The 15,577-nt window shown below is 44.7% G+C and overlaps 1 protein-coding gene across 2 annotated transcripts in view; it reads left to right on the top strand.

The window, feature by feature from the left end:
* The window catches only part of CFAP61 (cilia and flagella associated protein 61), a 250,399-nt gene that overhangs the window by 178,052 nt on the left and 56,770 nt on the right, over positions 1–15,577 (top strand). For both annotated transcript variants that reach the window (XM_025264163.3, XM_044927988.2), the window contains exon 21: positions 4,041–4,215. In XM_025264163.3, the coding sequence (XP_025119948.2) occupies positions 4,041–4,215 (175 nt within the window). The remainder of the gene's footprint in view (positions 1–4,040; positions 4,216–15,577) is intronic.

Here is a 15,577-nt window from a genome sequence, read left to right as displayed (position 1 = left end):
CTTCCCCTTTCCTTCCTGCTCTCTCCCATAGCTGTGGTGCAGAGGTTACCCTTGATGGCTTTTAAAAGTTTTCACAACACACAAATTCTGGAACTTAATATTTATAGCTGCTACTGCTGCTAAGTCACTTCAGTCGTGTCCGACTCTGTGCGACCCCATAGACGGCAGCCCACCAGGCTCCCCGTCTCTGGGATTCTCCAGGCAAGAACACTGGAGTGGGTTGCCATTTCCTTCTCCAATGCATGAGAGTGAAAAGTGAAAGTGAAGTCTCTCAGTCGTGTCCAACCCTCAGCGACACCATGGACTGCAGCCTTCCAGGCTCCTCTGTCCATGGGATTGCCCAGGCAAGAGTACTGGAGTGGGGTGTCATTGCCTTCTCCAATATTTATAGCTAGAGTCAGATAAATAGGTTGTTGTTGTTTAAAGTTTTTTTTCTTTCATTAAAAATATCTGGAGAAAAGCAACTCAGTTCTGGTAAAGTGACTTCCAGGTGTCATCAGGAACCCAGACCCTTTGTCTTTTGTTATTCTGCCTTTAGAATGTTTTTCTATCCTCAGCATCTTGTGGTGGCTGCTGTGGTTCCGGCCATTTCATGTGCAAGAGGCAGGAAGAAGGAAGGACTGGGGCAAAATGACTTTTCCCACTGCCCTCTTCCCTCCTGCTTCTACCCCATCCCTCATCAAGGATGCCTGCTTATCTCTCTTGACTTCTTAGGTCATAAGTGGGGAAATGTTCCAACTGGGCATATGTCCCAGGAATCCATTCCTAAGAAAGAAAGGGAGACAGAATAATGGGTAGGCCAGCAGCATCCCCTGCTGCCATGTTAATTAACTTGCTGAGATCAGGGTGGCCAACAGGCTCCCACCAGCAGGTGATGCTCAGTCCCGAATCACTGGAGTGGTTGGGAAGTCCCCTGCTTCTCTCCAGTCACAGTTCAGTGCCAGGTTAGTGGTGGCAGAGAACCTCTGCTTTGGGGAGCTGGTACGGATGGGCTTCTACATTGAATGGCCTCCTATTGAACTTTACTCCCTCCTTTCACTGACGACATCATATGATTTTCCCCCATAGATCCTTTGACGTATCGAGTTCTGCTAAACTCTGTGTGGGCAACTTAATTAGTTTCGGAACTTAAAAATTCCAAGCTTAAAAAACTTAGCTTGAGTTTTGCCTGTTTTGTGACATGGCACTGTGCAAATATGAAAATACGTTATCCCTTTAATTTCTAATTCTTTATAGTTTAGATGTGCAAAAACAACTCCACCTGCTTCAGTGCACAGAAGAATTATACGAATCTTTAGGCGACAGTTACATCACAGGATTGCAGCAAACTGATTTTCATTTTTGACCTTATTCCTTTTTCCCCTCTTTTCTGAGTGTTTTTTTTTTTCTTTCATCTGAACACACACTATCTGGAATGATAAGTTCTTTTATAAACTGAACAGCTCTCAGTTTGCTCTTCAGCTCTGCCTTTTTCTGCCAAGGATTTTTCCTGATTTGTTAAAGCATGATTTACTAAACTGATATGTTACCCCAATTTCATTTTCTCTTAACTATCAATACAATCCTTGTTGTAGTTCTGATAAAGTTTAAAACCTCTAAGGCAGAGTATTCCACACTGTGCACTTTAAGTCACTCACCAAAGCCCCCGGTGGATTGCTTTATACCAACTGCGAGTGTGATTAATACCAGAATTTTCCCATTATATTGCTAAATAAATTATATTGCTAATAAGAGATTGCCACCACAATTTTAGTTGTGATGCATGCTGCTAAGTCGCTTCAGTCGTGTCCGACTCTGTGCAACCCCATAGATGGCAGCCCAACAGGCTCCGCCGTCCCTGGGATTCTCCAGGCAAGAACACTGGAGTGGGTTGCCATTTCCATACGCACATGCTAAGTTGCCTCAGTCGTGTCTGATTCTTTGCGGCACTGTGGACTGCAGCCCGCCAGACTCCTCAGTCAGTGGGGATTCTCCACGCAAGAATACTGGAGTGGGTTGCCATGCCCTTCTCCAGAGGATCTTCCTGACCCAGGGATCAAACCCACATCTTTTACATCTCCTTCACTGGCAGGTAGGTTCTTTACCACTAGCATTGCCTGGGAAGCCCTTTAGTTGTGATAAATGACCATAGTTTCTGGCCAGCCTCCTCACAGAGAAAAGACATCCAGGTTTAAAAATTGATTCTGTTTTTTTGTTCTTTAGTCCCACTTGAAATTGAATTACATACATCACAGTCGTGTAGTCAGACTTTACTATTTCTCTTGAGGAAGGATGTACCAGCAAGTTCTCCAAATGTCATCTGGGGTTTAGTGAAGCCCCACATGCTCAGGCAACCATCTGGCATTCACATCCCCCTAATGGCCAGGGGTTGCCGGTGGTCCTCAGGGGAGGAAGAGACTCTTTGAAGCCCATGTTGGTCTCTGCAGCCAGTGAACACTTTGCCCTCTGTAGCCGTAGGAGTCTGGTCTCATACCCTTAGGCCTAAGGCCACAAGCATGCAGGACGCTGGCTTCTCTGATAAAAGCCAGGCTGCCTGGGCGTTTCACCATGGGTTCCAGCCTCATCATCTCCCATAATCTCCACCTGGCCGCCAAATGCTACCCAGCAGGGCAGCGAGGGGGCCACTGGGCACACCCATCTCATTCTGCCCTTTAACTTGGCTTCCACGACAGCGCCTGTCTGATTTTCATTTGAACCAAAATAATGAACAAATCAAGAGTCCACATAAAAAAAAGACCCAAATATCTGGCATTTCTTGAGAGATGATATCTGGCCAACCAGAACCCTAAGACTACCCTGGCAATGACTGGATGGAGCTGAGTCAAGGTTGAACACTCTGGCTGGGGTCCGGGCCATCCAGCTCATCACAGCATCCTGGACAATGAGGACCAGAGCCAGCCGGCATCCGTGATCATGTGGTGCTGTTCCTTTCCCTACGGCAGAGGAAAGCATCCGTCTTCACTCGTGTCTGTGTCAAAAGTCAGGGAGCAGGAATTATACTGGAAGGGCTCTGCACTGCATGGGAGAGAGAGAGGGGGCAAGGCTGGGGAAGAATACTTCTTTGAAAAAGTGAGAGAGAAGCCAATAATTTTCACAAGTAAGTGGTAGCCCACTTCCCTCATTTGGTGCCTCGACCCTCTGTGCGCTTGACTTTCAATCCCTGATACAGTTGCTTCTATGCAGGTTTCTTTTTTTTTGTTGTTGTTTTTTTGTTTGTTTGTTTGTTTACCAAAAATGGCCACATCAAATGCAGTTCTACAGACTCTTCCATGGCCCTGTCCCGCCTATGGGAGCAGGTGGATCCTGGTTTCCGTTCCCTTGACCCTGGCCAGACCTTCATCATGAGCTCTGTGACTGAACCTGGCAGGAGAGCCCCTGCTGGACTCCCCAGGACCAGGTTAAAGAAGACTGTGAGCCCCCTGGACTGCTGACCTCTCCCAGGACGTGTGCCCTGGAACCCAGCCACCCAGTCATGAGGAAGCTCAAGCCACATGGTGTTCATGTGGCATCACGTCCCCTGCCACAGCTGGGACCAACCTCTAGACACAGGCTGATAATGATTTGTCATCTGTTTAAACACCCACCCTGTATTCTTGGGGAAAGAAAAAGGCTTGAATTCATCTCCAGGTGATTCCAGCCCCTGGCCATCAAGTCTCTACCCTCAGCCTTTAGGTCTTCCCAGCTGAGGTCTCCGAAAAGACCTACTGTCCCCCACCTTGGCCCTGTCTGCATGGCTGACCTCCAGAACCTGGGAGCCTCCTAATGGTTTTTCATGACCGAGCTTCAGAATAATTTGTTATGCAGCATCAAGATGACCAGGGCAGTTCCTTTTTGAGAATTAGCTCCGAGTGGCCACTTCACCCATCTGATTTTTGTTTTGTTTTGTTGTTTTTTAAATTACAACCTGATTCTATCTGGAGATGGAAAAAGGCACACCTGTACTGGGCATTGCTTTGTTTATGTGAGTCAATGAATTAATTACTGTTTGAACGCTTCACCTGTTACCACCGAAATAAGCATCTTTCTGTAATGCACCTCAGGTCCCATGCCCGACGGAGGTGGATATTAACCTCCATCCGACCAACAGAGAGGTTTCAAACAGCTGCCTGCGGCGGTACACCGGCCCAATTCCCTGCAATCATTTCACCCTCAACGATGAGGAGGATTGCCTGAGGGCCCTGGCCTGGATCAAGAACAACTCCATCACTGCCGAAGGTAAGGATGCTGGTTCCCGTGCATCTTTTCAGAACAGCGTTTTCTTTCCATAATGAGTCTTATTCTTCATCTAGTTCCAGTGTATAATTAGTGCCTAATTAATTCCAACAAAATCATTCATCTGTCATGCTTTGTTTTCCAGATTAATTTACAACTTGTTGTCATTTTTGGATACCCAGCATGTTTGCCGGGGGAAAGAAAAGGGCTGGAGATAGTTTAATTATCTATAATTATTTTATTACACGAAATGAATATCCGAAGAGCAAAGCATGGCTAAAATCATTAACTAATTAAAGAATAATTTAATAAGCAAACATGTTTAGCAATTATATGGAAAATATGTCTCCTTTTGTGAAGCTGAAAAGACCTCGAAAGAAAAAGAAAGGTCTGAGTCGTAAGGGCTCTTTTCTCTCGTCACCCATTGTTCTCTGTCGTGGTTGCCCGCACAGTCGTTCCCACAGACGCACAGTTGAGTTGCCTGCCACTTTTTGCATCCAAAAGAGAGGGGAAAGCATTTGTACAAATGCCTCTGCCACTCAGAAGCGTCGTCTTAAGTGTCTTCCTCTCTCCCGCTTGGGTTCATGGAAATTGTTTGACTAATAGAATAACCAGAACAGGGCCTCGCTGCCAGTTTGTCTTGAAATCCGGGAGTCCACTTTTAGAGGTGACTTTCTGCAGCCTCCTCATTTTACTGAAAGCACAGAGAGGATCAGGGCCTTGGTTAGGTTATAAACTACCTGCAATGGGCTGGTCTTCTAATCCAGCCTTCAATTCGGTCCAGGGATAGAAGGATCACCAAGTGACTGGAGTATGGGGAATCAGTATATATCCAATCAAACATATTAATCTATGTAATGTATTTATTTAAATATAATTTCACCATGTTAGTTATTATAATTAATGTTAGTTATTATGACTGACAATTAGAACCCACCTGCCAGTGCAGGAGATGTAAGTGATGCAGGTTTGATCCCTGGGTCGGTAAGATACCCTGGAGGAGGGCACGGCAACCCACTCCAGTATTCTTGCCTGGAGAATCCCATGGGCAGAGAAGCCTGATGGGCTACAGTCCATGGGGTCGCAAAGAGTCAGACACGACTGAGCAACCTAGCACAGCACATTGTAATTAATGTTAGTTGTTATAATCAATGTTAGTTATTATAATTAATATATTATATACTTTCTTCTAATTTTTAGTGGAACTTTTTGGTTAACTCTCAAGTTCCTACACTTATTTCATTACAAATAAGGAAATAGATATCAAAGGACATTCAATACATTGCTGAATTCAATTTTTTAATACTTATAGGCTATTTGAATCAAAATTTATACGTGAGATTGGCCTGTTTTCTCTTTTATGCTTGACTTGTCAAGTTTTGGAATTGAGGGTATGCCAATCTCACAAAATGTTTTGGGGAAGCTTTCCACATTTTTCTGGGGTCAGAAATACTTTGCATCTAAAAATTAGACAGGAATAACCCATAAAACCAACTGGGGGTCTGGAACCTTTGGGCAGGTGTGGGAGATACATATATATACACACATATGCTGCTAAGTCGCTTCAGTCATGTCCTACTCTATGCGACCCCATAGACGGCAGCCCACCAGGCTCCCCCGTCCCTGGGATTCTCCAGGCAAGAACACTGGAGTGGGTTGCCATTTCCTTCTCCAGTGCATGAAAGTGAAAGTGAAGTCGCTCAGTCACATCCGACTCTTAGCGACCCCATGGACTGCAGCCCACCAGGCTCCTCCATCCATGGGATTTTCCAGGCAAGAGTACTGGAGTGGGGTGCCATTGCCTTCTCCAACATACATATATATAATTACATATATATAGCTGTATACTGGGAACCCAGATTAAAACTTGATGAAGTATTTTAATATTTGCATTAACACTTGGTATTATTTTCAGTTTGGATCTGTATGTATTTAAACCTGTTTCAATATTTTAGTTGTTCTTTAATCACTGCCCTAGGACCTAAGTACACTTAGGGAATCAGTGACTTTTACCGTAAAGGGCCAGACAGTAAAAATTTTAGACTTTGCAGGGCATATGGTCTCTGTGCCAACTACCCAACTCTGCTGCTGTAGCAAGATAGCAGCCACTGACAATGTGTCAGTGAATGAGCATGACTGTTTTGGAACACTGTTTATTGGAACACAGTCATGTTCCAATAAAACTTTATTTACAAAAATAGGTGAATCAGAGTTTTCAGAACCCTGCCTTTATCCATACAGTCTGTGACATCATTGTCTTTGTAGTTTAGTCGCTCAGTCACATTCAACTCTTTGCAACAACATGGACTATAGCCTGCCAGGCTCCTCTGTCCATGGGAATTCTCTAGGCAAGAACACTGGAGTGGGTAGCCATTCCCTTCTCTGGGGATCTTCCGACCCAGGGATCAACCCAGGTTTCCTGCACTGCAGTCAGATTCTTCAACAGCTGAGCCACCAGGGACCCATTTCATCAAGTCCAGACCTCAAAATGTAACTTAAACTTGCTGAAAACACAAAAACCAGTGGTTCAATACAAAATATGATTATGTCTTAGGAATGTGCTCAGTCCTGTTACAATGTAATATTTTAATCAACTGTTGGCTGTTTTGAGAGTTAGGATTCAGGAATCTTTTGACCAAGAAAAGGGCCTTTGCATGTGGCAATGCAAGTTTTTTTGTTTTTTTTTTTAGTTTCTTTCTACTCTGTAGACCTATTAAGCCTTCTTTTTGGCCATATTGCCCTGTCAGTGACCACCAGTTGAACAGGAATGGTGATTGTGGACTTTCTTGTCTCATTCCTATTTTAGGTGGAAAAGTTTCCACATCACTTTCATCTAAAAGTATGCCTTTTAGATGTTTCTAGTTTTTAATTCAGTTTAGTTGCTCAGTCGTGTCCAACTCTTTGCAACCCTATGAATCACAGCACGCCAGGCCTCCCTGTCCATCACCAACTCCCGGAGTTCACTCAGACTCATGTCCATCGAGTCAGTGATGCCATCCAGCCATCTCATCCTCTGTCGTCCCCTTCTCCTCCTGTCCCCAATCCCTCCCAGCATCAGAGTCTTTTCCAATGAGTCAACTCTTCCCATGAGGTGGCCAAAGTACTGGAGTTTCAGCTTTAGCATCATTCCTTCTAAAGAAATCCCAGGGCTGATCTCCTTCAGGATAGACTGGTTGGATCTCCTTGCAGTCCAACAAATAAATGCTGAATTTTATCAAATGCTTTTTTCTGCATCTATTGAGGTGATAAATAATTTTTTCTGCTTCCTCTGTTAATTTGGTGAGTTACCTTAATTGATTTTTGAGTGCTGAACTAACTTTGCATCTTGGAATAATTCTTACTGGGTCGAGATGAAAATTCCTATATCCTTATTCCTGGAATCAGAATGCTAACATATTTAGAAGAATTCTTATGCCTGTGTTCATGAGGGGTACTGGTGTACAATATTCTATAATGCAAGTTCTTAACTCTGAATGCTTATGGCAGAGTACTTAGAAATTCCAAAGCAAAAAGTTCTTGGCTTTCAAATGGGGGAGGAGCATCCATGCTATCGCGTTGCCTTAACTAGTGGTCAAAGATGGTGACATTCTGGTACCCACTTAAAGGGAAATAAATGGTTTTGCAAGATTTAAGAATGTCTCCCATTAGCCATTGCATAAAACCCATTCATACCTGTTTTTGTCTACTGAATGAACAGGTTAGGAAGTTGGTACACATTAGCTTCCTATCTTAAAAGTAGGCTGCTTTCCAGGTTCATTGCTTAACAATACCCCTGGGGCATCTCCCAAGTGGGTCGTCTAAACAGTCAGAGGGCTGGCCCAGACTCTGGAAGGCATCTAAGAAACCGATCCAGCCAAGTTCATTCAACTTAGGCTAGTGACCCTTTTCAGAGGACTCTAAGAGAATTTGGGAAGAAAAACGTTAACCTCCTGCCTTGAGGAAGCTCTTTCTCTTTGTTGTTTTTCCATAATTAGAGCCCTATTCAGATGAATTCAATTAGTCCCATTCCAGATATCTTCCTCACATGGGCTGCTGTGAGGAGCAAATGAGATTAATAAGCTATTTCATGTCCAACTCAGGGTCATGTCTCCTACATGGTAAGAGTTCAGTCATATAACCACCACTACTGCTGTGCGATGGGGTTGTTGCTGTGCACGAAGGTTCCCCGGATGTACATCTCAGCCCCTGCCATCCTACCAATAGTGCAGTCTAGCATGGTCTCTACACAAAAGATAGGGATCCGTGTACACCAGGCAACAGTCTGGTTGTAGAGGGGCACCATGGCCTTCATGGGAGCCCAGGAGAATGTGAAGTTTGGAGACAGCTTCCCCAAGGAGGGAGGATTTGGCTCAGCCTTAAAGGAGGGCAGGATAAGCAAAGGAAGAGAGAGGTTGGGGACGTCTGACTTGTATCCAAAACCCATGGCCCAACAACTTAGGTCGGGCAGACTCTGTGAAGGGCAGCAATGAGATGGGGAAGTGGAGGGGTGAGGGGGGAACGTCAGTGTCCAGCTAAGTCCAGGTTTAACTGGTTACTTATTAGAGGTTGGGGTCCCAAGGGTGATGCTGTGCATGCAACAGCAGTGCAGAAAGGTGAACCCCATCTCCGGTGTTCACGGCAGGGTGAATTGGGGTTGGAGGTGGGGGCCACCATGCTGGCGGGGAAGGGCTGGAAGCAGCCACCTTTGATCCATTTGGTGGTCCTGTTGGCATAAGACCGCATCTAGCTTATTTCCACATGAGTGATGGGCTGATGGCATTTGAAGCAGGAAACTAGAAGTTGGCACTCCATGAAATGGAGGAGCAGAGTTTTGTTCCCGCATCCATTACCGTCACTCCGCCTGTCAGCTCTTGGTCCCTAATTACGCCAGAAAGAATGTGGACGTTTTTCATCAGAGTTAGCTTTTGCTCCCTTGTGCTAATTCTCCTTTTTCTCGGTAGTTCAGGGTGGGGTTGGAGGGAGGTGGACACCGAGGATAGGGCGCTTCTGCCAAGACCCTGAGAAAAAAATCTCCTGTGTCTCATGGGTGGGGATTGAGTCAAATGTCCACCCAAGAATCATAGCCCGAATCCTGGGACAGTCCAGGCCCAACTTGAAGCCCAGGGACTCAAGAAGAGGGGCTTGTTCTGAGGATGGTGGAGGGATTGTTCTAGAAGGACAGATGGATTCTAGGTAGCAGAAACAATGAATTTTTTTTTTTTTTTTAACTAAGAGGAAGTTAGCTTTCCTCTGAATTTCTGCCCTTTGGAAATGCACAAACATCTCTCCCAAAGTATCACCAGTCTCCCCCCTCCAACCCCCGGCTCTGTTTTATCATGCCACCCTCTGCTTCCAAAGGAGAAACAGTTGTTCTGTGATGGAATGAGTCCAGTCTGAAGGAAATTGTTTTGGGGGCTCTGGAGTTGGATGGGTTTATAGATGTAAATTATCCTAAACTATTAGAACTGCTCCAGCATCCCGGCGAAGAGCTGACATCACTGGCTTTCAACAGCAAACAAAACCCGGAGGGTTTAGCTGGCGGGGCGGGGGTTCAGATAGAACCCAGCAACCTAATACATTATAACAGTTTATGGCATTAATTGAAACTAATTGAAATTCAACTGCTATTACCTCTGTACTTTCCATGAAAATGAAAAGTAGGATGAAAGTAAAGTACAAAAAAATCCACCGCCTTAATGGCCCGAAATGGATCAATTATTTTCATCTTTAGCTAAATACAGTTTACTGCCTTATTAAAAGCATGTTTGTAAGAAAAGTATAACATTAAAATTCCAGTGCATGAATCACCGAACAAAGCCCTTGTTATGCTATATCTAATATATTCTTCCTTTTTCATTTGGCAGAGCAACATGGGACAGGTCAGGCTTGGGTCATGGAAATCTTATGCTTTAACATATGAAAAATAAAAAGTGTATTCTCTGGTCTATTCACAGATATAAAATGTTTTTTTAAGTGATTTTTTTCATAATTTATAAATATTGTTTGATATCTATGAAAATTCTTTCATTATCTAGTTATTTCCAAAAGTTAATTATACAGATAAAATGCCAATTAGAGGGGTTTTTTTAGGAATGTGTTATATCAGTTCAGTTCAGTCGCTCAGTCATGTCCAACTCTTTGCGACCCCATGGACTGTAGCACGCCAGGTTTCCCTGTCCATTACCAACTCCAGGAGCTTGCTCATGTCCATCGAGTTAGTGATGCCATCCAACCATCTCATCATCTGTCGTCTCCTTCTCCTCCCACCTTCAGTCTTTCCTAGCATCAAGGTCTTTTCCAATGAGTCAGTTCTTCACATCAGGTGGCCAAAGTATTGGAGTTTCAGCTTCAGCATCAGTCCTTCCAGTGAATATTCAGGACTGATTTCTTTCAGGATTGACTGATTTGATCTCCTTGCAGTCCAAGGGACCCTCAAGAGTCTTCTCCAACACCACAGTAGTCAAATATATATATATATATATATTTTTTTTTAATATAGGCATTTAGAACAAGTTTTATATCCATCTGCAAATACAGAGTGGTATGAGTGTGCATGCATGCTACTTTGCTTCAGTTGTGTCTGACTCTTTGCGACCCCACAGACTGTAACCCGCCAGACTTCTCTGTCCATGGGATTCTCCAGGCAAGAATGCTGGAGTGGGTTGCCACGCCCTCCTGGTTCTCAAGTCATATCTGGCAGGTCTGAATCCTGCTGAACCATCTACGGCTGTGTGACCTGGAGCCCGTCACTTAACCTCTCTGTGCTCAGTTTTCTAGGGAGCGTAAACTTTTCTCCTGGGTCTGTTCTGGTCATAATCATTCTGTTTCTTTTGATGTGGAAAAGGAACTATAATTCTTCATCAAAATACAATGGAATATGTAAATATACATGGATAGAAGTCATTTAAAGTACAGAAATTAATGTGTAACTCTTGTTTCCTCTGGTCTTAAAAATACATTTACTACAAAGAAAAATTCTTATTAATATTTGTGTGCATAATTCCTAAATTTATTTCCTATCCTCTTGAGAGGTGATTTCCTGGCCAGAACGTCAGATCAGAAATTCCTTCCCTGTTCTTTTTTCCAAGGGATGATTTTCTTCCTGGAGAATCCTCCCATCTCTGTATCTTGGGTGTATTTACCTTGTTTTGCTGGTCACACAATCAGAGTTGCTCATGTGTTCATTTACAGCGTCAAACAAGAGAGTAGCAAAAACATCACCTCTCCATTCATGGCAACATTTCAAACAGCAGGTCTTCGTGCTTTTTCAGCCTCAGATGGAGAAGTGGCAGCTCACTGGAGCGGTGAAGGGTCACCATGTCCCCTCCCCCCCAGCTGGACCGTCACTGCCTCGGGAAGCCCCTCTTACCTTTGGAAGCTCCCTTGGACATTCGGTCCAAAGGTTGCTGCAGGTGGGCATGAGAGAGAAACGGTGCCGTTTCCAGCCAACTTTAATTACAGGGGCTTTCCAGGGTTGTCTTTTTTTTTTTTTTTTAACTACCCCTCTGTCCCCCTTTCCCCGCCTCCTGATTCAGCTCTGTAATCTCCCTAATACATAATTTATCCCCTAAAAGGGACAACAGAGATCAGCCTCCCATGAAAACTGCTGCAGTTCTATTCCATCACCCTTCCTTGAAAATCAACCCAGTCTGTTCTAACTGTCGGTTACCATTTGCCGTTTCCAAGTAGGACCGCCTGCCATTTCTCTTCTGTCAGCCATCAAATCCAGTGCAGAGATTGGTTGTTTCTTATCTATTAAATAAACTGAGCTGCAAAGAAGACAATGAGTGGATCTCTTAGCATCCAACTGATATCCAGGGGGACATCCTAAGCTTTTCCACTCTGTTTCTTCCGTACATGCAGGGGCACTTCCAAAGAACATACACGAATGCATCTCCTTCTAAATATTTGCAAACACTCTGTGAGTTACACAGCACCGAAGTGGTAGAACTGCATGAGCTGGATGAATCTTTAATGACCTGGAGTTGTCTGACCTCTGAAGCCCGCTGTAGATGACAGATGCTGCGGGTACCACATACCCTGGGGCTGCTTCCCACACCACCCCAACAGCCATCAGGGTGTTCTGCACCAGGGGGACCCCAGCCACCCCACCTGGCCCTCTCAGGCTCGGACACACTGGCAGACTCAGTGTAGCCCTTACAAAGCCATTTTCACTGCTGTTATTTATGGCCCAGTTTCCCCAGCCCCTCTCCCACCCCACAACCACTTTCTTTCACCTACATTTATTTGTTTATTTGGCCGCGCCATGAGGCATGAGGGCTTCCCAGGTGGCGCTAGTGGTAAAGGACCTGCCTGCCAATGCAGGAGGCGTAAAAGACAAGATCCCCTGGAGGGCAGCATGGCAACCCACTCCAGTATTCTTGCTTGGAGAATCCCATGGACAGAGGAGTCCACGGGGTCACAAAGAGTCGAACACGACAGAAGAGACTTAGCACACACGCATGCATGCAGCATGATTTCCTCTACCAGGCGTAGAACCCGCGCCCCCTGCTATATAAGCAGAGTCTTAACCACTGAACTTCCAGGCAAGTCCCTCATTCACCTACTTTTAAACCCTTTCTTGCTTCTAACTCAGCCAGAGATGATAAAATCTATTTCACTCCACCCCCTCCCTTTCATTCTCCAGTTGTTTCCCCCTCCATCTTCCCTCCCTGATTCAGCCCCAGATCCACCCAACAGTCCGCAGCACGGTCATCACACAAGGGGCTCACCTCCCTGGGAAATATCCTTGGTCCTGGGTTTAAATGAGAACCAGCACACTAGGAGTGTTACTCTATACTGTTGTGCTGGAGGCACACACAATTTGGGTTACATTTAGAACTGGGTATGATTTTGTAGGCTGGAAGAGAAACCCAGTAGCCAGATCTAACATGTTTCTGTCTTACAGATCTCAAGTGTACAATCCATCCTCTGGCTGGTTCAGTCTTTCTTGTGGTGCCAACTTCGTAGTGAACAGCAGGTGGAAGGGCATAGTAGGAAAACCTGGCCAGAGCGAGGGTGTCCTGCAGTAAACATTGAGAGGACCCAAAAGGAACGCTTAGTTAGTCTAGGGTCAGCAAGCTGATAAAGCCTAAACATTCTTCCATACATCTGGCCAGGAACCATATTGTCCTGCCTGTCGTAGAGAGGCTCTGTGTGGAGCCTCAAGGTGGGCAGGGTGAGCCTGAAGTCTACCCATCACTTAGCCATCACTGGGGAAGTGATGCAAGGAAGGCAGGTAGAGACAATCTTTGATCCTTGGAAGCCTCACCTGGCTGGAGGCTGGATCCTCAACTGGGGCCCAGACACGACCACAGCCACAGCCCAGCCCAGGGGGGCTTTAAGAGCCCTAGTTCCAGGACTTCCCTGATGGTCCTGTGTTGGGACTCCTAGTTTTCCACTGCAAGGAGTATAGGTTCAATCCTTTGTCCGGGAACTAAGAGCTTACATGCCATGTGGCATGGCCAAAAAAGGAAAAAGAAATAAGTAGTTTTAAAAAAGTTCTAGTTCCACCTCATCCATGCAAGTAAAATTATTCTCATAAATACAAGCAGTCATATTTTTTACCTAAACTGATTTGTCCTGAAATGAATACATTAACAATCAAACTCTTTATCTGCTGGGTTTTTTTCCTGGAGATGCCCCAAAATATAAGACTTTGCTTCTCCTATGAATTGTCTTCATACTTATATTTTTACCTTTAGCTTATGAAAAAGTTACAGGCATTTGCCTGAAGCCAATGTTATTGATAACAATTCTGTTATTCTTACTGATAGTAATAATAATAAGGGCTTATGTATTAAAAATGCCTACCTTGGGCCTGATATATCAGAGTTGTGAGATAAACAGGAGCTGAATCTAAAAATTTTTTGCAAAGTAAAAGTTGGAAATGATGCAGAAATAAGTCACAACTACATGAAGATAATGGAAAGAATAATTCCCTCCCCGCCTCCCACCCTGGAGTAGGAATGCTTAAAAGCTGAAGGACTGAACGGGCAAAGAGTAATAGGCTGACTTCATAACATCGGGTTTTGTGATATTCATGGAGGGATGTGATTTGACCTGTGACTTGTTATTTAGGTAGTAGAAAATTATAATGGGATTCTATTCTGTTTTGTGGGATGGGACAATGTAAGTAAATGATCAGTAAAACATGTTTAGATGAAAATTTTAGATGACATCACATAGGCCTCACGTAGGCATAGGTACACAGAGTAGTGTGCCCAGAGTAACGATGATTTTGGAATGTTATTCAATGAATACACACACATACACATCCCTGCTGTGGACAGAGTGTGCTTCACCCCCTTGGGCGTGGGTTTGGCCACTTGACTTGCTTTGGTCAAGGGAACGTTAGTGGCTGTTGCCAGGAGAGCCTTGGAAAGCGCCTGAGCAGTCATGCCTGCCTTCCTGCACAGCTCCCAAAAGAGAATATGCCTCAGGTTGCTATTGGTCCAAAGAGGCTGAGAGAGGCAGGGTGGTACCGACTCGACACCAACCGTAGCTTGGAGCCATAGCAGCCAGCATTTGTCAGCCTGCAGACCTGTGAGCTGACCTACCACAGGCTTATTGGTTTTCTGGCATTGAGTTTGAGGGTAGCTTGTTACACAGTATTATTGTGACAATAGCTGACAGTTACAATAACCAAAGTCTCATGTTTGGGGAGGTGTTTCAAATTACATTAAAAGACAAACCAAAAGATAACTATTTAGAAGTTAGCATATATATATATATATATATATATAGAGAGAGAGAGAGAGAGAGAGAGAGACATCTAATTTAAGTATGAGAGGTTTTATGAAAAGTATTATCTTTTGAAGTCCTCAGACTCTCCAACTGCCTACAATCTGTGGGCAACCCTGGCTAAAAATACAGCCCTCTAATGACCCCAGCAGCCTGGCATTGCTGGGGCTTCTGTGAGCCTGTAATGAAAAAGCAGAATAGTTGCTAAAAGCCCACATGAAGGAGAAATTGCAAAAATAATGAAACTCTGAGTTGCATGGGGCCTAAACGCTTAACCTGTTTCATGGAAAGTGAACGCTGTTTTCACATGCATATTTGAAAGAAGGGACAGAGGACCTCAAATTTGGACAATGTGAGGTTCAAGTTTTGGCTCTCCTGGCGGGCTGCTGCTTTGTCGTGTCAGACCTCCAGGAGTCACGTTTTGCAGCAGGTGGGTACCTCAATAATTTAAACAAAATGTTGGCTCTTTCAGCCAAGGAAAATGCAGCTTACTCAGGAATGTCACACTAGTGAGTCTGAACGGGGAGGCAATCAGAGCCCCCAGATCAGAATGTCCTAGGGAAGGCGGGGAGGAGGGGCCCTGCCCCTGGCTTCTGTCCCCCTTGGCCATCCGTGTTTGAGAAAAGGAAGTAGGCGAGGACTT

The sequence above is a fragment of the Bubalus bubalis genome, chromosome 14 (assembly GCF_019923935.1).
Source record: "Bubalus bubalis isolate 160015118507 breed Murrah chromosome 14, NDDB_SH_1, whole genome shotgun sequence".
In the NCBI taxonomy this organism is placed as follows: Eukaryota; Metazoa; Chordata; class Mammalia; order Artiodactyla; family Bovidae; genus Bubalus; species Bubalus bubalis.
The sequence above is the reverse complement of the archived record's forward strand: the minus strand, read 5'-3'. Positions and strand labels throughout refer to the sequence as shown.